The 22,026-nt window shown below is 43.5% G+C and overlaps 1 protein-coding gene across 1 annotated transcript in view; it reads left to right on the forward strand.

Annotated features, from left to right (window-relative positions):
- Positions 1 to 1,216: 1,216 nt before the first annotated feature.
- The window catches only part of Shtn1 (shootin 1), a 104,312-nt gene continuing 83,502 nt past the window's right edge, over positions 1,217 to 22,026 (forward strand). Inside the window, 2 exon segments of the mRNA XM_059255852.1 lie at positions 1,217 to 1,425; positions 15,543 to 15,595. Coding sequence (XP_059111835.1) covers positions 1,368 to 1,425; positions 15,543 to 15,595 — 111 coding nt within the window. The 5' untranslated portion in view covers positions 1,217 to 1,367.

The following is a 22,026-nucleotide window of genomic DNA, read 5'->3' on the forward strand; positions in this document are numbered from 1 at the left end:
GTGCCAATCAATGCTCTTCCCCTTATCCTGGATATTTGCCTGAACTGTGAAGTGAGGCAGCAGAAGTCCTGCACTGATATTCTAGATGAGTTCAGAGATGATCAAGTAAACCAAGATGTGCAGAAGGCTTAATTAGTTTGGGTTTATCTTGGGCGCTTAATGATTGGAATAAAGAACTATGCCTTTCTCGTCTTGTAATTAGCAGCCATAACACCTGTAATCATAAAAACAAAATCGCACAGAACGCAGCACAGAGCAAGGCATAACCATCCCGTCCCCTTAATGGATGGAACATAAGGCCTTGGCGCATGCCAGACAAGAGCTCCTATTCTGAATTTGATGTTGTGGTCAAATTCCTCTCCCTGTTCAATTTTTTAAATTCTTGGAGAGTATGCCTTATTATTCCCATTCCAGAGTGCTGGAGATTCAAGCTAAGGTTACTAGAACTAGAACTGAAGAGAGAAAAGTCTGCCTAGCTTTCTTTGCCAGGGCCTACCCCAGAGCTGGGTGTAAACACAACCGATGGTCCTTAAGAGGGGCAAGGGCTGTGTATCATTAGACACTAGGCTCCCTGCCAGGCAACCAAGTGATCTTGGGTATTCAGAGTGCAGTGCCGGCCTCCCCAAGACAGAAGGTCCTCGCACGGGAACCAGATGATCTCCACTGCAGTTTAGGCATGGTGAGACCGGTGAAGCAGGGCCCAGGTTCTGTCCACCCCGCTCTTCACTTTGGTAGGATGGATGGAAACCCACGGAGGAACTATGACCAGACTGCCACGCCCTCCCCCCAGGACTGTGAAGTGACTCAATTAGCCAGACAGCCGGCAACATGCACCTCCTGGGCAAGCTGGCCTCAAGGCGCTGGGTGTAGAACACAGGGAGCTGGGGCAGGAGCTGGGGCAGGAGCCTGGGCGTCTGGGGTCAGTCAGGTCCCGCTCAGATCTGCTGTCCCGCTCTAGGGTGGCGAACCCGGGGCGGGTCTCCACCGCGCGCGCGTCGGGGTGGGAAGCAGTGCGTAGCGGAGGCCACACAGCAGGGACGCACACACACCCCTGGGAGGATCGCAGGCGCCCTGGGGCCGCGACACCTGACCCGCTTTCTCGGCCCACGCCCCTCCCGGGCCCAGCCCCCAGGCCCGCCCGCCGCAGGTGGAGCAGCAGCGGCCCGCGAGTAGGTGCGCGGGATGATCTCACCGCGTGCTGCGCGCCAGGAGCAGGAGGAGGAGGAGCAGGAGGAGCGGGAGCGATCCCAACTTCCGGGTAGTGAAGCCGCACGCCACGCCACCGGCGTCTTGCTTTCTGCTCCCCCTCCCCCGTGTCTCCCTCGCCTCTCCCTCCTTGCCTTTTATCCCCAGCCCCACCCGCCAAAATGAACAGCTCGGACGAGGAGAAGCAGCTGCAGCTCATCACCAGCTTGAAGGAGCAAGGTAGGCGGGCCCGCGGGCGCAGGTGCGGGAGCCGCGGCCTCGGGCAGGACACCTCGGAGCGCTGCCGCAGGTGCCAAGCCAGGGCCCGGGGATCGTGAGGCCGACGCAGTCACCCCGCAGCTCACCCGCGGTGAAGCGCTCGCTGAGCTCCACGCGCCATGCAGAGCCCTGGGCGGAGGAGCTGGAGCGTTTCCCCGCAGTGGGACTGGGGATCGAGAGACCGAGGGGAAGGGACACGCATCGGGAGTGCACAGGGTCACGGCTCGCACCCCAGTCCACACGGGAGAAGCGAGCAGGGCAGGATCGCTGGGCGCTGGGTGGCAGCTCAGCTGAGGCCGCACCCTTGCACACTTTAGCATTTCTGGGCCTGCAGCTTTCCCAGCTTTTCTTTGGGGGTTCGGTGTAGTTCCTTTTTCTTTACCCAGCTGGGATTTTTTTTAGGCCACCGATGTGTTCTCATCACTTCCCATTTTTAGCAATTTATTAGTCAGTGATTCGACACCCTGCCTGTGTGGGGCTTTCTGAGGGAGCGGGGCTGGTGTTGGGTGCCAGAAAGCCAGGCCGTATTGCAGGCGTTTCTCTACTGCTTGGTAGCTGATGATTGTCATGAACACATTGGTGAACAAAGCCAGACAGATCCTAGAGCCAGTTAACCTGACACACTTTAAAAAAAAAATCGGTTAATTATCCCGCTCAAAGGGTGGTTTGAAAATATGGGTCAAGAAAGGGGAACCACATAGGCTTAGGAAGTAAAAGTGTGCAGGGCATGCTCTTCGTTGAGGGATTTGCTGACGCTGGAAGGGCCCTGCTTAGTGGTCAACTAGTCTGGTCCTTTCCCTTACCTTGGCTCAGCAGCTCACCAGCTCTGTGAGGTTGGTGTCTTCTCTTCCTTGAGCATGTGACTAAAAACTGGCTAAACCAGATGGTTTGGAGGTCCTATGAAGGACTTGAGCTGCTGCTTTTCAGATCCATAGTGTCCACACTCTGGGCAAAAAGGTCTCCACAGCACTGTACTGTGTCACCTCGGGGGAGTTACCTAACCTCGCTGAAATGGATGTAGCACTCTTCTATCTAGCATCTAGAAACCCTGAATGGGTGTTAATTGCTTTCTCTTTCCTCTTGTCCACAATTAGCCCCAAGTCAACCCACACAGCACCTGTGACTCCAGTAGATGGACAGATTGCCTTATTTGGAATCTCTCGTGGTTTTTTTTGTTTGTTTGTTTGTTTGTTTTTTTAAATGGAGAACTGGATTTCAAGAGTATTTATTTTGAATAACACTTTTCTGTGTCTCACAACACTAAGACTTTTGGTTCATTATTCTAGACTTATGGAACTTTCAGTATTAGTCAATACCAAATCTTTTGATGGATGCTCAGTTTGCAAATGATTATAAAACAAATTAAAATATTATTTCCTCTTACTCTGTTTGTAATTCTCAGAGTACACTTAAGGATGCCGACACTTACAAACACCTTCTCTGGCCCTTTGCTGGACTGATGTTTGAAGAAGGGAGGATTCCCAGGTTTCCAGCTCATTCTGTTGTGTTGTCCTGTTATATTAAAAAACAAATCCATGGCCTTGGTATTTCTAAAGGCTGATTTTCCTGATGGAGGACTTGAGCCAGAAGTAATAGAACCTAGTTTTGTGTTTCTTGAGACCTCTCTCTCTCTCTCTCTCTCTGACACTGAGACTTGTCATATGGGTGTTAGGATTGTTCAGCCTATGGTGAGATCTTCATATCTTGAAACCAGAATGTGTTTGTCGGACAGACTGTGATAAAGACTTCCTTAAGAGTATTTAATGGCTGTTTGACCTGTGGAATTAACTGGGAAGCCAGGGATTTGAGGCGTAAACATGGCCACCAGGGCTTTGGGTACACCAGTACTATGGTCACTTTTTTATGTTGATGGTGGGCTGTTGCCATGGTGAGTCATAATTTTAATTTCCCCACTTAATATGAACAAGAAGAACATTTTTGATTGGTTGCTCTATTTTCCTTGTTTAATGCTGAGTAAACACATACTTTTGTTTCTTTAACAACTACCGGTTACTTACATATGGGGCCCAAGTTCTAGAACAAGTGGCTATAGATAGTGAATCCGTCTACCCTGGCTCTTAGAAAGTTTCTTGTCCAGCAGACAGTCATTAATCCAAGAGGCATGTAAATAAATAGACTGTTATTTTTTCTACGATAGGTTCTCAGAAATGGGGTTGTTGGATTTGATGGTATGCGTGTTATGAAATTACATCATTCAGTGCAGAAGCATCCCTCTGTCAATAGTTGTACTAGTTTGTGTCCCCAGCAGTGCCCTCGTCACCATATACTGGGTAACACTGGCTGACAGTCATCGTTATCAGTTGGACAGCCTGACCAGTTTCTGGATTTCTGCCATTGGAACTGGCAAAATGCCTCCTTTAAAATGTACATTGCCCTCTTATTAGTGAAGTTTGAGTCTTCCCATGGTTATTGGCCGTTTTTGTCTCCTCGTGTGGTTCCCCCTTTAATGAGTTTTAAGTCTAAAACTTGAACCTATTGCCTGGGAGAGGTTCAGGAAGGAGGCTGCTGTGTGTACTGCAGAGCTGACAATAATCTCTCATGGGAAGCCTTCAGTGCTGAGAACAAGGTTGTGCTTGACGAAAGTTGTGAAGTGCAATGACTGCGTCTGTCATAATATGAACAATCTCTAATTTATATGTACCATTCCCCAAGCTCCGTGTCTTATAAAGCACACCCACTTCTGAATTACTTCACAACATTGTATGTTCCCGTCTACTGAATGGTATAATTAGGTATATTATGTCTTTCTAGAAAGTTATATTATGTCCCTTAAAAAAAATTAGCCAGTGTGTGATTTTTTTTTTTTTAATGTTCAAGCAGATGCTGAGGTAATGAGGTAATTCTCCTTTTGTCTTTTTTCCCCCATGGGCTTTATTTTATTGGGCTGATTGACATCGTTAATGCATGGAGAAATGGCAACTTAGGATACTATTTCCGATGCATATTTCCCAGCTATCAAAGTGGACATTTCCCTTACAAAACATCATACAATTTTCTTTCTCTGTAGAATTCTTTTGGTAAATGATAGACTTAGTTCAGCATTTGTTGAAGGTACACGGCTTTCTGTGTGATTCATTCAACACGCACACACTGAATATTCATAGCCAGGCACTGGGTGTGCATCAGAGACCAGTGAATAAGGCCTGGTCCCTGCTGGTGATGATTCTGTGTCTAGAGACAGTATAAAATCCAGTAAGAGTGTCTGATTGACTTATATGGCCTTTTGGTTAGGTAGCAGCTTGAATGACATCCTCCACAAAAACCATGGATTACTATTGCTGTCCAAAGCAGAATGGGCCACCACCATTGAAGATAACTATTAGGCTGGTCAACATGGCATGGCAGTGCCGTTTGGAACCTGGTGAAGTGTGGAAGAGTGGTTGTCATTCCAAAATACGGGTGTGCCTTTCTCCCTTTCTTCCCTCTTTCTCTCCCCGCTTTCATGCTTCCCAGTGCTAAGGATGGGACCCAAACCCTTATATATGTTGGGCAAGTATTCCACCACTGAACTACCTAATAAGGGTATTCTCAGAAAAGACCAAACAATGACAATGAAAACCAAAAGTGATGGCCATTCTTGGGCAAATGCTACTTAAAACAAATATTCTAGGGTAAGATTTTTATTTTTTGAGACATGGTCCCTGGAAGTCTGTAGAGCAGATGATGACCTTAAACTCCTGATTCTTCTGCCTCCACTTCCCAAGTACTCAGATTATGGGCATGTATCACCACATTCCAGTACTTATGGTTGGTTAACACAAAGCTGATTCTTAAGATTCAGCTTCTTTCTAGAGCTAAGCTAGTGACTCATGGGTGCTTTTTCCAGGAGTCCTTTAGCTTCTGGGGAGAAAACAGTGTGGCATTGTTGTGACTGAAAGGGCCTAGAGTGTTGCATGGCCGTATTAGTACGTGAAGCTGAGATGCCAGCCCTGGGCAGTCCATCCAAAGCCACTCAGTAGAAGACAATCTGAAATGCCGTGGCTTCATGTACAAATGTGGTTTTTCAGCACTGTTTTTCTAAGTGTGGTCCAGGAATGGCCTGTTTCCGAGTCACCAGCTGGTTTTTAAAATTGTAGTTTACGTCCAAGGTCGGTGGGCAGTACTATGGAGATAGTGTCTAGGTCCTCCAGGAGATGGGCCTCCATGGGCTGGAGCCAGGCCGGGTGCTCGGAGCTCCCATCTCTATTAATACTACTCCCAGGGAACTGGATCTTCCTTTTGTTTTTAAAATATTAACATAAAATAAAAATGAAACATACAATGTTCTCTTTCTTCTAACCCATTGTTTCTCAATCTATGTTTTACTATCACTCTAAAGAGAAGTTTTATACCATGACCTTGGGAGGACCAAGGTTTTCCTTTTCCTATTCAAAATCATGCTTTCAGTAATGGACTAGAGTTAAAGTCGTCTATATGAACTTGTATTAGCTTAGTGTAGACATAGATTGTTTCATATAGAAATATGTCTGTTTATGTTATATATATTCAAGCATATTTATCACTCAGAACATGGGTGCTAATGATGCCCTCCAAAAAAGAAATAGTGTTCCAAAGGGAAATGGCTGATTTTATGATCAAGATACCCAAATATGCAAGCTGAGCCTGGGACATCCTGTGGTTCCCCAAACTAAGGAAGTGTTCAAACTAATATTCTCACATGTTGGCAACAAGAGACATAGAAGCCGACTGAAGAATTGTCTACTGCCCAAGGTTAGAGCAATTAAAAACAAACACAACACAAAATAATGTGTGTGATGAAATAATGTGTGTGGGATGTGATGAAATGGACATTTTATCTCTGATTTTCTCTTAAAAATCTTGACCTCTCATGTACTCTTTTTTTTTTTTTTTTTTCCCTCATGACAGGGTTTCTCTGTGTAGTTTTGGTGCCTGTCTTGGATCTTGCTCTGTAGACCAGGCTGGCCTCGAACTCACAGAGATCCGCTTGCCTCTGCCTCCTGAGTGCTGGGATTAAAGGCGTGCGCCACCACCGCCTGGCAAAGTCTCATGTTTTAAGGAAAACATCAGAAAAAAATCTGGGTGAGGTAGATTCACTCCTTTAAGCTGTCAAGGTCTCAGCAAAGGGACAGGACAGTCCAGGCGTGGTAGTGTCACAGGAGCATCACAAGTTCGGAGTCAGGAGTCATTCTCTGCTATACAGTGAGTTTGAGACTAGCCTGGGCTACTTGAGGCCTTGTCTCTCCCATCTCACTTGGAAAAAAAACAAAAAACAAAAAACCGCGAACCAAACAACCTACCCCCAAATTAAAAAAAAAAAAATGCTTTAATACAACAAGAAGATTTTGTCAAAGTCATGAAAGTGGGGATCAAGGCGAAGAAGCACCTAAGGATATGAGACATTTGAATGGAACGTGAAATCTCATTGTAGGTACTGGAAAAAGGACGTATGTTGTGGAGTAATCTTTTTGCACACTGTGAAGATGTGTTTTTGCCAAGGCGCCTTCTGACTGGTTTAATAAAGAGCTGAATGGCCAATAGCTAGGCAGGAAGAGGTTAGGCGGGACTTCTGGGCAGAAAGAGAAGAGGGGGAGATGAATCCAGGCATGAGAGAAATGCCAGAGGACATAGAGAGGAAACAAGAGGTACAAGGTGGAAGACAGGTAAAAAGCCACGAGGCAAAACATAGATTAACATAAATGGGTTCATTTAATTTATAAGAGCTAATGGGACAAACCTAAGCTATAGGTTGAGCTTTCATAATTAATAATAAGTCTCCATGTTGTTTTTTGTGAGCTGGCAGCCCAAAGAAAAATGCTTCCACAAACATAGATAAAACTAGGAAGTCTGAATAAAATGTGGAATTTGGGTTATCAGGGTGTATGAGTAGGGCCCAGAAGTCAACAAATGTTCCATACTAATGCAAAATGCATTAGGGGACATACAGGAACTCTTCACATTCTGGAGCCCCTGCCCATAATGTCAATGGATCTCACTGTATAGATTCAATCAACTTCAGATTGAAAACATCTGAGGCTCTCCTCTGGCCTCTGTGGGCACCAGGCACACATGTGGTACACAGACATGTGTGCAAGCAAAACATCCCTGCACATAAAAAAATATATAAAATTTTAAAAAGAAAATACTTGATAAAAAGTTCTTATAATTTGTCTCAAATAATGTGATATAACAACTATAATTATATAGAATTCACATTGAATTGGACACTCTAAGTAATCTAGAGATGACAAAAGGTTACAGGATGGTAATTGCTGGTTACAGGTAGATAGCCAATCATTTTGTGTTTCCCTTTCTCCTCCCTTCCTTCCTTTTTAGAAACAGGGTCTTACTCTATAGTCCAAGCTGGCCCACTACTCAGTATGAAGACAGGATGACCTCACATTTGCAGTGGTCTTCCTGCCTCTGCCTCTCAAATGCTGGAATTCCAAGCCCAACAGACAACAACCAACCATAAGGAACATTTTGGGATCTGAGTGTTCATGGTGATCCTAGAGAGAATCCCCTGCTGGCTGTGCTGTCTTCCCAGTTTTTTTTTTTTTAACATATTTAAGTTTTTTTGTGTGTATGTGCCTGTAAGTGTGCATGTGTAGGGGTGTGTGTGTGTGTGTATATGTATGTGTGTGTGTGTGTGTGTAGCTGCAGGTGTGTAGATGTACATGTGTGGGTGTGTGTATGTGTGTACCTACAGGTATGCAGGTGTAGGTGTGTGTGTTTATGCAGGTGTGTAGGTATATTGTGCAGGTGTGTATGTGTAGCTGCAGGTGTGCAGAAGCAGGTGTATGTGTGCAGGTGTGTGTGTGTGTGTGTGTGTGTGTGTGTGTATGTATGTATGTATGTATGTATATGTATGAAGTGTGGGTGTGCATGTGCCATGGAGTTCATGGTGAGGTCAGAGAACAACTTGGTGGATTTGGTTCTCTATTTTCACCTTTACCTGGGTTCTGGGCCTCAAACTCATGTCACCAGACTTGTGGCAAGCTCCTTTACCAACAAGTTCCTCTTGCTGGCCCAGGGTTCACTCTCTGTACTGGACTTTTGTAGAGTCTAAGCAGTAGGTGTGGACCCACCATTACAGATGCCACACAGAATAGTTTCCCTGCTCCAGGATCTCCATACACTCTAGCCACTCACTGCTCCTTTCTCAAACTGCTGATGACCACAGATCCCTTTATTGCTCTTTCCAGAACATTGTAGTTGGACTCATGCCGTGCATGTGGGCATTCATATTGACTGTTTTCATTTAGCACTAGGTAGGTCTTTTTGTGGCCTGATAGCTCACATCACTCACTGAATAATATTCCATTGTATGGATGTACCACAGTTTGTTTATTCATCCACTTATTGAAGAACATCTTGGGTGATCCTAAATTTCATCAATTATGAATAAATCTGTAAACATTTGTGTTGGTAAGGTTTGGATGTCTCTGTGTCCTGTGATTACATCATAGTCCTGGGATAGTGAGTTAGTGAACCTGCCCTGGGGCTGTGATCTCACGAATTCTCTGTACCTCCCTCCTCCAAGGTGTTAGGCTCTGGTAAAGCAGTTTCTCTTGAGATCAGGCCTTAAGAACAGAGTGGCAAGCTGGGCATGGTGGCCATGCCTTTAATCATAGGACAGGGAGTCAGAGACAGGTGGATATTTGTGAGTCTGAGGGCAGCCTGGTCCATGTAGTAAGTTCCAGGTCAGCTAGGACTACGTAGTGAGAGACCCTGCGTCCAAAATAGAAGTCAGGAACAGAGTTCTCTGAGCATCATTTGTAGAACAACTACATCAAAAGGAAGTAGCAGGAACCTCTTAGGGTTCTAGGATATGAAACAAAAAATCTTTTCCCTACCAACCTATCCTTCCAATTCCCCACCGCTAGGACATTTTAAACTCAAATCTGTACAAATCAAGCCTAGATTTTCCTGTCTGGGTTCTAGTCCTCCAGCAGGGCTTTCTTCCAGGCACTCACTGCCATGAGTTGTATGCCTCTGTGCTGCCCTGTGTCTCCAGTGGCAGGGGTGGGGCTTGCCCTGTGACCTCAATTCTCTGGTGGATCTAAGAGGATTGTTGCTGTACCATTTATTTGATTTTTGTTGTTGTTATGGAGATTGTATGATGTACAAGCCTATATGCTAGAAATCAGACATACATATATGTAGTATACATTAATATATGTATATGTGTAATAGATACATTGACTGTAAAGATACTTAGTTTCCTTCCTTCCTGTTGTTTAATTTGAAGCCATTCACATGGTCTGTTGAGAGTTCTTCAACATTATTCTTTATTAGCACTGACATGTGTTCCACCCAGTGTTGTTGAAGCTCAGGCCTGCCATAATTCCTTTCCTGACAGGAAATCTGTCACCTTTGTTTTTTATTTTTTTATCAGCTTTCCCAGAGGTCCCCCCACCCCTGGCTTTTATAATGATTTAATTAACAAGTGAGGTATAAATGGCTTCCCTCTCAACTCTGGCTCTAAGTGGAGGATCCACTGGGACATGAGCAGAAGGGGAGCCTGTCCTAATTGAACAGCGCCTTTATGACTGTAGCCATCATCTCCCATTAGCAAGGTTTCAAGGCTCCCTGATTCTGACAGGCAGACTCAGTCATGGATACAAATCTGCATTAGGAAATGTCAGGATACAGTGTTGCTGTGCTTTTCTTTCTGGATACATTTGTTTGTTATTTAAGACTTCCTTTTTATTGTATCTTGATGTAGCATATGGTGTGATAGATAGACAGTGCCTAGTGAGGAGAATGCTTGACTATTGAGGATATGCTCAAGTGAATGCAGATTCATTCTTCCTCCTCAGTCAATGCTTACTTTAAGTCAGGCACTGTCCTAGATGCAGACATCTGGGTAGATAAAGACATAGTCTTTACCCTAAAGGACTATTTCCCATCTAGTGTGCTGTCAGGCTACACACTGACTCTTACCAACCAATATCAGTTGCCGTGAGTGACTCTGGGAATCAGTAGACACGGTCTACCTCCACTTCCTACTGCAGGTGTGACATCTCTATGCATCCATATCTTCATTTCTAAAATGGAGATGTTAATATTTGGCTTGATTATTTTGTATCATATGTTTGTATGAGCCTTTTCGTTCATTCATTTGGCATAGGTGTAGACTCTGTATTTGGTATTCTGATGACACAGGCAGAGCTCATTCAATTGAGTGGGGAGAAAAGGCAAGCAGACAGATATGTGTGCAAATAACTTACAATGTTATGCACAGGGATTTAAGCAGAGTATAATACTTGTTTCACATCTTGGACCTTTTTGGATTTGGGAATATTTGTATAGAATTTATTATTTTATTGTTCCTGATTTGAAAATGTGAAGTCCCAAATGCTCCAAAATCTGGAACTGTGCCTTCAAAATGTTTTCAAGTTTGGAGCCTTTCACACCTCAGACTTTGGTATCTCAGGGTGCTCAGCCTCTATATGAGTAGGGTGCTCTGGTAGCATATTATGATGTAAGTGCTGATTTTGCTCAAGACATACAAGAAGAGCTTCCTAGAAGAAATGACAGTTAAATTTCATTGCAAAGGGAGAAGTTGGGGGAGACCTCATGGGTAGAGCAGAAAATATTTCCAGAAGCTCTGGAAAGCATTGTTCAAAGTGTTGATCTGGGGATGATGCTAGAGGGGTAGGGCGAGTGGCCTGGCTGGCACCCAGAGGTTTGCTAGGTTTGGAGGGCTAAAACAGGCAGGTCTGGGTGACTGTGATGGCTGTTGACCTTCTCCAGGGGGGTGTGGGCAGTTTATAGTTAGGAAGTTGAGTTGTCATGTTTCTGAGACAGCTGTGTCTATCTACCTCATTGCTTCCTGGGCTGGCTGTGTTGTAGTTTGTGGCCTGGGAAGAAAAGGGCTGTTGTGGAATAGAATATTTGTTTAACCAAGTAAAGATGTGTTACATTTGTTTGTGTTGCAGAATAATTGTTTAACTATGTAAAGATATGTAGCGTTTGTTTTTGCTGTATTTGTTTAACTATGTAAAGATGTGTTGCTGTTTCACCTTGCCTGCCTAAGGCACCTGATTAGTCTCATAAAAAGTTGAACGGCCAATAGCTAGGCAGAGGAGGGATAGGCGGGGCTGGAGGGCAGAGAGAAAAGGGAAGCCGGCCAGGCCACCTGGGGCCAGACAGACAGACATAGATGAAGCAGGACATATAGAATGAAAGAAAAGTAAAAAAGCCCTGAGGCAAAACGTAGATGAATAGAAACAGCTAAATTAAGTTATAAGAGCTAGTGCGACAAGCATAAGCTACAGGCCAAATATTCATAATTAATAATAAGTCTCTGTGTCTTTACTTGGGAACTGGCTGGTGGCCCAGAGAGAAAGCCTGCTGCAGATGCTTCCTTCAGCACTAGGGGTTTAGAAATGGAAAACCAGCGGGATTCTTGAGACACGTGCTCTGCCTGATAGTCTCCTTGTTTCCTCCAACATCCTCTCTTTTCGTCTATTTCATACTGTTAAGCGGTTGTTCCTCACACTCACTTCTTTAAAAACAAAGCAGAAGAGATGACCAAACTCTACCCTGGACTCAGTAAATCACCCTGGGGTGGAAGAGGTACCCACTGTGGAGAGGGGTCCAGGGCCCGTGATTGCCAAGCTCTCCAGCTGGCTCGAGTGTGCTTCTAGGATTGAAAAGTCTGGTTCTCAGGCATGCTTCCACGCCCTTGCCAGGATTCGTTGTGACAAATGGCTTTTAATGTGTTAGCTTGCTTCCCCACTCCTGCTTGGTGGAGATAGTAGTCTCCTGTTGGGGGGCAGAGGAAGGGAGGGATAAACGTAACCTTGAAACCTAGGACATTCTTTTGTTATTCACTCAGGATCTGGCAAGCTTTGCAGTTTTGGTAGTAATTACCATGGCTGACACTGAACACTACCAGCATATGTTAACTCATTTACTCCCCAGGATAGGACTACCAAATCCATACCAGGAAGCTGAGGCTCAGTGAGATGAACTGGCTTGCTCAGGGACTCCTAGCCAACATGTGCTCATCTAATTACTGTTCTGTCTGACATGGTGACATACATAAAGCTGGTAAACTGAGGTGTGAAGTCTTTCTGAGCTGTGTCTTTCCTGTCACATTTGTGTGAGGCATTGCTTCAAAGGATAGCTCTTGCCAAACTTGAGCTGTGCACACTTACCTTAAATGTTTCAAACTGCTAGCCAGTTCTGAAGCAGTGAAAGAATGCTTTCTGTAAAGCCTCTTAACATGCCATAAAAGAAGTAGCTGAGGGGGCTGGAGAGATGGCTTTGAGGTGAAGAGCCCTTGCTGCTGTGTTACAGAGGACCTGAGTTTGGTTTCCAGCACCCACATCAGGTGGCTCCCAACTACCCCCAACTCTTGCTTTAGGTGATCCAGTGCCCCCTTCTGGCCTCTGCAGGAGACTGCACAGGCACACATACACATAATTTTTAAAAAATGAAGTACCTTAGTGATAGAGGCCATTTCATTGATGATGACAGCAATATACCTTAATTAGGATGATACATATTCATATGTATGCATTTGTGTGTGTGCATGAATGTTGTTTTGGGAGTGAGCTTTGTTTTTTAACTTCAAAGAAATAAACATTTTTCATTCCTTTTGCTACTCATCCCCCTGCTATCCCCGACTGTGACCAAGGTCATTGTACTCTTCCTGTATTTTCCCTTACTTAAGTACTTGCTTTTTGTTTTATGTTACAGTTGCACATAGTTATAAGAAAGCATCTTTTCTGTGGTTTCTATTAAAATATTATAGGTGAAGGGTTCTTAATTAATGCTTTTAACAAAGAGCCAGCAATTAGGAGTTTACCGTGTTTTGTCTGAGTCTATTGGCAGTTTAATGGAAGCGTGGTGTGAGTATTTTAGAAAAGCTTTCCAAGCCATTATTTGATCTTGTAAATAGAAAAAAAAATCTTATTTCTTAATGTCAATACGAGATTATAGTTTTATAAGCCATTACTGTTTATATGTATGTCAGTAAAGTAGGTCACTAATAATTCAGTGTTAAATCAATTTTGATGTGTGTGTGTGTGTGTGTGTGCGTGTGTGTGTGTGCGTGCGCGCGCGCGCGCACACACACGCACATGCCATAGGGCGCATGTGGAAGTCAGAGGACAACTTGGGAGTTGGTTCTCTCCTTTCACCATGTGGATACTGGAAATTGAACTCAGGTTATCAGGCTTGGTGGCAAGTACTTTTACCCTATGGGCCATCTCACTGGCCCAATTTTGATTTTTAAATTTCATCTATAGATACTTTAAAATTTTTTAAGTAAGAAAAAATTGTGTGTGAGTCTGATATATATGTGTGTGGATACAGGCATACATGGTAGTCAAAGAACAACCTTGGGGGTCAGTCCCCACAGTCTACCTTGTTTGGGATAGGGGCTCTTTTTTGTTATTTACCACTGCATGTGCCAGGCTAGCTGTCCCTCAAGCTACCAAGGATTCTCCTATCTCCACCTCCCATCTCTCCATAGGAATGCTGGGATTAGAGATGTGTGCTGCTGTGCCCATCTTATATAGGTTCTGGGGAATCGAGCTGAATTCTTCACATTTGTGTGGCAAGCAGAGCCATCTGCTTAGCCCTGCAGGTGTATTTAAATGCTAACTGGTTTAAGTCAAAGTCTGTCAATAAAATGTTTTTTATCTTTATGTTTTGAAGCTGTATTAGGTAGAATAATGGTATTTGGGGCCATGACCATAGTCTACTACCTATTAGCATCAATGCATATTTAGAAATCTCTTTCTTGGTTTTTGTTTGTTTCTGTTCAAGGGGGCACATATCAATGATTTTCTAGATCCTAGGGCAGTTTGGTTCATACCCCATTGTTTGAATGTGTGTGATGAGCGTTGATGAGGAGCCCGGGTGCAGAGGGCTTCATTTTGTATATCATCTACTCTTTCCTGTCTACTCTTTCCTGTTGAAAACGTAAATGTTTTCTGAAGTGCTCTGTCTTTATGTGTGTGTTCAGAACTGCTTTATGAGTGGTCTAATGCTTGAAGACTTTGGCAGGTGTGCGCCTTCTCTAAGTTGGTACTGTAGTGCTTACTTGGCGGTTCTAGCACTGCCGTCAGTCCCCAGCCCTTCGGTCGCTGCTTGTCCCTTTACCATGTGAAGGGCTTGTTTCTGGGGCATTCTCTGCCCTTGTGGTAAGCATGCATTGCTGGAGCTGATGACCAGGTAATATGGATGTTCTTTTTAGGGAGGGAAGGTTGAGACAGGGTTGTTGAGGCCAGGGTTGATCCTCCTGCCTCAGTCACCCTGCCTGGTGCGCATCTGGGATGCCATTGAAGTTATTGGCCCCAGGCTTTTATTCCTGTCTTTAGATTATTAATAGGAACAGGAACCCTTTTTAAAGAAAACGGAGCTACTCTAGAAGATAAATCCCAGTTAAAAGTTTTACAAGGGCGAACATGCAGCCTGGTGATAACCTAGCTCTCAGTGACAGGCTTGTTCAGTGGCTGGTGAACTAACTAGGCTGGTCTAAGAGGCTCTGCCTCGTTATTATCTTAGGCCACTGTCCCAAACTTCATAGGCTCAACTCTGAGGAGGCCTAAAAATGGTGTTTTACTGAAATATGAACATGGGGATGGGGTCAGGTTACTTCATGAGCACTTCCCCACGTGTCTGGGAATCTGCATTCCCACCTCAGTGAAGTGATGGTTGCGGTTTCTGGCCGTGTCTTGTCGGGAAACAGGTATTCTCAGTCCAATGTCCATCCCATAAACCTTCAGCTCTGAATAAAGTAGACAAATGATACTGTGTTGAGTGTTCAAGCCTACTTTAATTTCTAAGTAAACCTCTGATTTTAGCACCCAGGTGGATTAGTGTTGGGAGGCAGAGCAGTACACAAGGCAAGTACTGAGATCACAGAGGAGGCCTTTTCAGATGTCACTTCTGGCCTGTGGGTCTTCCTGATGACTCTGAAATTCAGTGTGGTGGGCTCAGAGCCTGGAAAGCAAAAGCCCTTTGGTGGTCTCTCCACTCTGCTGAACGTTGTGAAGAGTTACTGGGGGTCAGCTGAGTTCACAGGTCTTCCCACAGTGAACTTTTGAGTTGTAATGTCGCTTTTTTTTTTCTTTTAGCAATAGGCGAATATGAAGACCTTCGAGCAGAGAACCAGAAAACAAAGGAGAAGGTTCGTACTGTACCCCTCCCTTTTCTTACAAGCGTGAACGCCTGGGCAGCATAATGCATTGTTCAGCCACCAATTTCAGTTAAGTGTGAATGAGAGAGGTTTTTTTTCTGTTTCTCTTTTCTTTTCTCTTGCATGTGTAGTTCAAGCTAATATCAACTCCAGGCTCCAGATGGTAAAGAATAGCACGCATGCCACAGTAGGCACAGCCCTGGGAGATTAAGTACGCAGCTAATGTGTAGCAAGGCACCGGGCCAAGCCACACAAGTCCTCAAGAATTGTACTTTTCCCCTAATAGTCAGACTTGGGACGCTGGTGATGGACTCAAAGGCTGGAGACATTTGCTTGTAGGACCCAGGCTTGTCGGGTCCTGGAGGGAGCTAGGCATTGCTATTTACCCAGCTATCCCTATATACCGTTTGTATGCATTTTTTTGTGTGAATGATAAACCAGAAGTTGAAAAACACCCAGTGTGAGTACAGGGGAAGTAGGGTGAATATTTTGATCTGGAAGTTTTGTTTTGAACTATGAAATAAATGAATTCTGTTTATTTTTGTAATCTCTGTCCTTTTTATCTCTACAAATGTTTTCTTAAGATTTAGGAGTGTTTTCTATGTATGAGAGCTTTAAGACTGTAATCCTAGCACTTGGGAGGCTAAGGCAGGAGGATTACCACGAGTTTGAGGCTAGTCTGGGCTACAGACTGAGACCCCATATCAAAAAGCAAACAGAGATTTATGAATGTTTGTGTGCATGGGCACACATGCACGTGCTTGTATGTACATGCGTATTTTTCCCTCCTGTCGACCTAGGGGAAAAATAGAAAAATGGAGAAACTAAATAGGAAACATAAAATAGGATAGAAGAACACGGACTATGGATTTGTTTTAAAATATAAATGAAAGTTATATATAAATTTAAAATGTAAATATGGGTTTTTCTTACTTACAATCAATAAAAAAGTGCTTTTATCAAATAAGATAGGCAAAATATTTTTTAAAATGTCAGAAAATAAATAAAGCAGCCTGAGGTTGTTTTAATAAAAATGAGATTATGATGTCTCATCTTTCTAATTTCAGAACAAGGGTTATAACAAGACTTAGTAGGCAGTTAACTAGTTACAAAATCTGCAGCATATTTGTACTTAATTTATTGAGCTCCTAAGAATCATATCAGACTTTTTCAATCATTAGATTTGCCAGCCACCTAGGCATAGTTTGACTGGTGGTGGCAGTGGCAGGTGCTTTAGCTCAGATACAGTTATATTTGCTTGTTAGATCATTATTTTAAACCTAGTCTTTAAGGCTCTCTTGCTTATTTTATCTTGAGTGTGTGCATGGGTGTGTCTATATGTGGATATGTGCATGTGAGTGCAGGTGCCAGAAGAGGCCAGCAGAGGAGTTCCTAGTGGTTGTAAGGCACCCAGTGTGAGTGCTGGGAACTGAACTGGGGTCCTCTGTAAGAGCAGTGACTGCCTTCAAACACTGCACTGTCTCTCCGGCCCCTCCTTTGTGCCTTTATAAATTCATCTTTGCTGTTCTCTGAGATCGCATTTCCTTTCCTCTCTCAGGTTACCAGGGGAATGGTAGATGATTTTTAAAATTCCATTCAAAAAGGGAGCTGATACATGTATCTTATACATATATAAGGCAAGAAGGCCATGGAGAATAGTTTGGAAAGAAGATTTTCAGTTCTGTTGCCCTAACTCCCCCAAACACAGAAGTCCCAGGGATGTGAAGTAGTCAAGAGGGTGTGCTTAGACCCTGGTGTCTGGCATCTCACAATTTTAAAGTGAATTTCCTGGGGAATGCTCAGAGAAGACAGTGTTCCGCCCTTTGCTCAGACTCCAGCTCCAGGAAGAGGCTGATGGAGTCTGCGTTGCATCTGCATTTGGGCTAACAGGGAGGGGAAGAGCCAAGCATCTGCTGCTGGGCTAACATTGGAGGGGTTCATGCAGGAGGACAGTTTGACCTTGTCTAAACATGTAAGATGAGCAGGCACGATGGCTCAGCAGGTTAAAACACTGAGTTTGATCGCTGTCCATGGTAGAAAGTAAGGACTGATTCCCAAAGCATGCATGTAGACATACCTGTGTTGTACACACACATCATACACACACATGACATACACCCAGAATAAGAATAGATGAAAAGCATGTTTAAGTAAGATGGGAGGAGGGATAGAAGCTGGAATGTCTTCATGTGGCCAAGAAAGGAAGAGAAGGAAAACCCTGCAACACAAGAGGAAAGAGACTGTGTGCTTTGCTTTGTTTTCTCTTTTCTGTTTCTTCATCTGTGATTATCTGTAGACCTCGAAGTGCCCTAAAAACGAGTGGTTCTGTAAACCCTGCTCTCCCTGTTGGTGTGACCATCACTGTTTAACTCAGAGCCACTTTCTTCAGTGCGGTTTGCAGTGAACCGTCTGTGGTGCACGTGGGATTATAGGTTGGTTGAAAGAAGGACTGGGAATGACCTCGGCCCAGTACACTGTTTACTTCTTCTCTGAGCAGAGGATGGCCTGACGCATTTGCAGCGTCTGTAGGCATTATTGACCCGTTTCTGTCCTAATTCTTTAAAAGTAACTATTAACAGAAGTGAGAAGAAAAGAAATGAAAGCAATATGGAATGCTGTGTGTTGAGAAAAACAAAGAAGAGTGAGTGGTTTTAAGTCTACCCCACTCTGTTTACCTTCTATTAAAAGACTGGCTTGCTTATTACTGCAGATTTTTCCCCAAAGTGGGGGGTGTTACAAAGGAGAGAAGCATATAATAAAAGCCTTTTATACGACATAGAATGAGTAAAAGCAGCTTTAGTTCCGGAGGCAGTAAATGGAAGACACTGTTTTTTCTGGGAAAGCACTTTCTTGTGCCTGGCTGCATGAGCTTTATCCGGTCTACATCAACAAATACACGCAGCCATCTTTCCTCTGTGGGGTCCCAGCCTAGAGTTAAATTAAATCCATTGTGGATAGTCATTGGAAGAATTCCTTTTTGTCATAGTTAGTTCAATGTAAGGAAATTTGGCAAAATAGAGGAAGGGGGAAAAATGGCAAGGTATTACTCCCGACTGTGTGTCTGCAAGTTTATTTATCCTTGCTGGCAGGCCTTGTTGTCTCAATGGAGAGACAGCAGATCTGGTTCCTCTGGATAAGACCTTCTGGTGGCTGCTGCCATGTCCCTGTGGATGTAGGTTCTGCAGAGGAGGCAGGTGCTCAAAGCCACTTTATTTACAGACTACTATGAGACATCTGTGCCCTCTTATCTCCATGACAAAATGGTTCAGACTGTCTTAGCTTCATTTTACACAAGCACACATAAGGACTTGAGATACAATGAGTTTCCTGAGAACCTACAGGTAGTTAGTGACAGATTCTGAATTTAAACCTGGATCTTATGACCTCCATACTACTCTTTTACCAACAGGTAAACTTAAGGGGGTATATTGACTCTCCCCACAAAGACTCTAGCTTTATTTTAATAAGTGTGTGTGTGTGTGTGTGTGTGTGTGTGTGTGTGTGTGTGTGTGTATGTGTGTGTACCTGCAAGTAGACATTTGCATGTTTGAGGAGGTCAGAGGACAACCTCAGGTATCATTCCTCCGGTATTATCCATTTTTCGTTTGAGACGTGTTCTCTCACTGGCTTAGAACTGCACCAAGCAGGCTGGGCTAGCTGGCCTGCAAGCCCCGGGATCCACTAGGCTCCACCTCTTCAGCTCTGGAGTCACAGATGTGTGCCACCATACCCGGGGGTTTCTTTTGTTTTTAAACCTGGGTTCTGAGAGTAAAACTCAGGTCCTCATATTTGGACAGCAAGCTCTTTCCTGACTGGACATCTCTCTAGCCATTTTTTAATGTTAATGTATGAATTTTCCACAGCAAATTATTAGACCCAGTACTTTTTCTGGGTCATGATTATACCATCAATTAGTTTGTACTGAAAAACTTATAATTAGTCCTTTATTAGATAAATTCACATATGTATGTATACACATAAATTCTGGCACCATGCACTCAAGGAAGGGGAATAAAAGATTGAGGGGTAGACCAATGGTTGTTGTTGCTGCCTATATTAATTTACTTGATATATGTATATGATATATGAGTATGCATACCATAGCACATACGCAGAGGTCAGATGAGAACTTTCTGGAGTCAGCCAGGGCTCTCCTTCTACCATTTGGACCCAGGGATCTAGCTCAGGTCATCAGGCTAGGAGGCAATTGCTCTAACCTGCTGAGCCATCTCCGCAGCTCTGGACTAATGTTTTAACTGATTTTTTTCCTTTGTATCCCTTTCCCCACCCAACAATGGATGTTGACCGTTTTGTGGTTCTTTTTTTTTTTTTTTTTTTTTTTTTAAGAAGTCTTTAAAGATGGAATCAGAATTTGTTTGAGCTTGTAAGGAAAGTAATTGAAGGAAAAACCTTTGGCTGAATGCCTTCTGGTCACCATAAGGAAAATAAATGGAAGTTTTACCTTTTAGTAAAATCACTAATGAGGGGACATAGACCAGTTGACAGATAGCTGTGATATTGCCATTGTTGTGTGAGTCTCTATAGTTTGGTGGGATGAGAAAAGACAAAATGACATGACCCATGCTTTTTCCCATGTGCAAACTTTTAGTCTCTTTTAATAATGGATTTAAATGTCGTTTAAGTCTCTTCTAGCTCTCTTACAAGTAGAGTTGTTTTTTGAATAAACCATCTGTGTATTCCTCTGTGCTTGTCACATTGATCAAGAGAATTTATTATTATCTCAACATTAAATAGGAAAGAAGCACATGCTGTGGGTTTTGGTAAAACAAAAACCTTGAGATTGTTTATGTGTGTCTTCTGGTTCTTTAAGCATGAGGGTAAGTGGGGACTATGAAATGGACTCTTCTTTCCATTATTTTTGCCCATTTTCCAAACGGTATCATAAGCAAGCAGTATGTGAAAAAAAAGCAGAGAACCTATCACACTGGTGTTAACAAATTCTTCTAAATCTATATTTGGGGTGTGCAAAAATAGATGAGTGTGTGTTTTAGAGTCAACTGAACAAATGTGCTTCTTTAGTGTGTCTCCCTCACCATATTCAAATGTTAGCCATCTCGCTTCAGTCAAAGGACCTTCTCTTGTAACTTGCTTGAAATCTTTGTCATAACCGATTAGGGTTTTTGGTTTTTTTTTCCCTTTCCTATGTGGGGTCGGGAGCCTCATTGAGCTTTGAATGGAATGGCACATTTCTCAGGGGGTTGGTGGTGTGTGTGTGTGTGCACTTTGTGTAGAGAGAAGGAGATCTGTATAATAGAAGAATGTCTACCATTAGATAGTATTTATGTTTAATATTATGTTCAGAGATTGAATTTTGAAATGCATAAATGTTTGAGTGGCTGATTAGAAGTCGTTTGGGTGAGCTACTGTCACAGTGCATCAGGCAGTTCTGTCAGCCTGCCAGGAACAATGAATGGAAGAGAACGAGGCAGACACTTCCAAGACTTGTTTCAAGAAGCAAGATATATGATAGTGTTTGCATCTTGGCTCGGTTATCTATTGTTACAATTTCATCCTCTCGTGTAATATTCAGAGGTGAAGGTCCCAAGTATATTATTTTTTCAAAAAAAAAATCAATAAAGAAGCCACTCTACAGAGCAAGATCTGCATCCATTATGCTAACTGTTCATGCATAATACATCCACATACATGCGGCTTCTTTGAGATGGAGTGGCAAGTGGTTGTGCCAGAGAAAAAGTAATTACTTAGCAGTTTGAAAGTGAAAATGAGTCTCTCATTAACAGCAATCTATCCAGAAACAAAGAGCGAGGGTCTCAGTTCTGATGACATGTGTTTCCATCACACACACAATACCTAGACTTTGGAGAGTGTCGTGCGACAGCTTGGGTGGGGGAGGCCACTCCTTCTTTATCGCCTGTGAAAATTGGAGGGAAAGAACTTTGAATTGGAAGAAAGAAGAACTCCAAAAGAGAAATGGAGCAAAAGGAATTCCATGTAGTGGGAATGACTGAATGTACTGAAGGATAAGCCTGTACAGATCCAGAAAGCAGAGGCCAGAGAAGCCAGACTCACCTAGATGGAACAATAGATTTGGCGGTCCTCTCACTACCCCACCGAAGATTCTAAAACAGGCACTGATGTCTAGTTCTTTCTGATGCTGTAAGTTTCCATTTTAAAATAGTGTGACTGGGATATTGCTGTGGGGCGGGACCGGAGAAACTTCTGGCTACAGGATATAAGAGGAATGAACTTCTAAAAGAGATGGTGTGGGGCTAAACCTACTTTCAGGCAGTATAACTGCCCGAGCTCTGTCTTTATAAGTCTACAATCTTCTTGTCTTGTACCACATGTTTTGGGTACTTACACCCTGCTCCTTTCATTATTGTTTTTTGTTGGTGGATCCTAAGTTTTGTGAAACTACAGAATCTAGGATGTTCCCCACC

The sequence above is a fragment of the Peromyscus eremicus genome, chromosome 1 (assembly GCF_949786415.1).
Source record: "Peromyscus eremicus chromosome 1, PerEre_H2_v1, whole genome shotgun sequence".
NCBI classification, from domain to species: Eukaryota; Metazoa; Chordata; class Mammalia; order Rodentia; family Cricetidae; genus Peromyscus; species Peromyscus eremicus.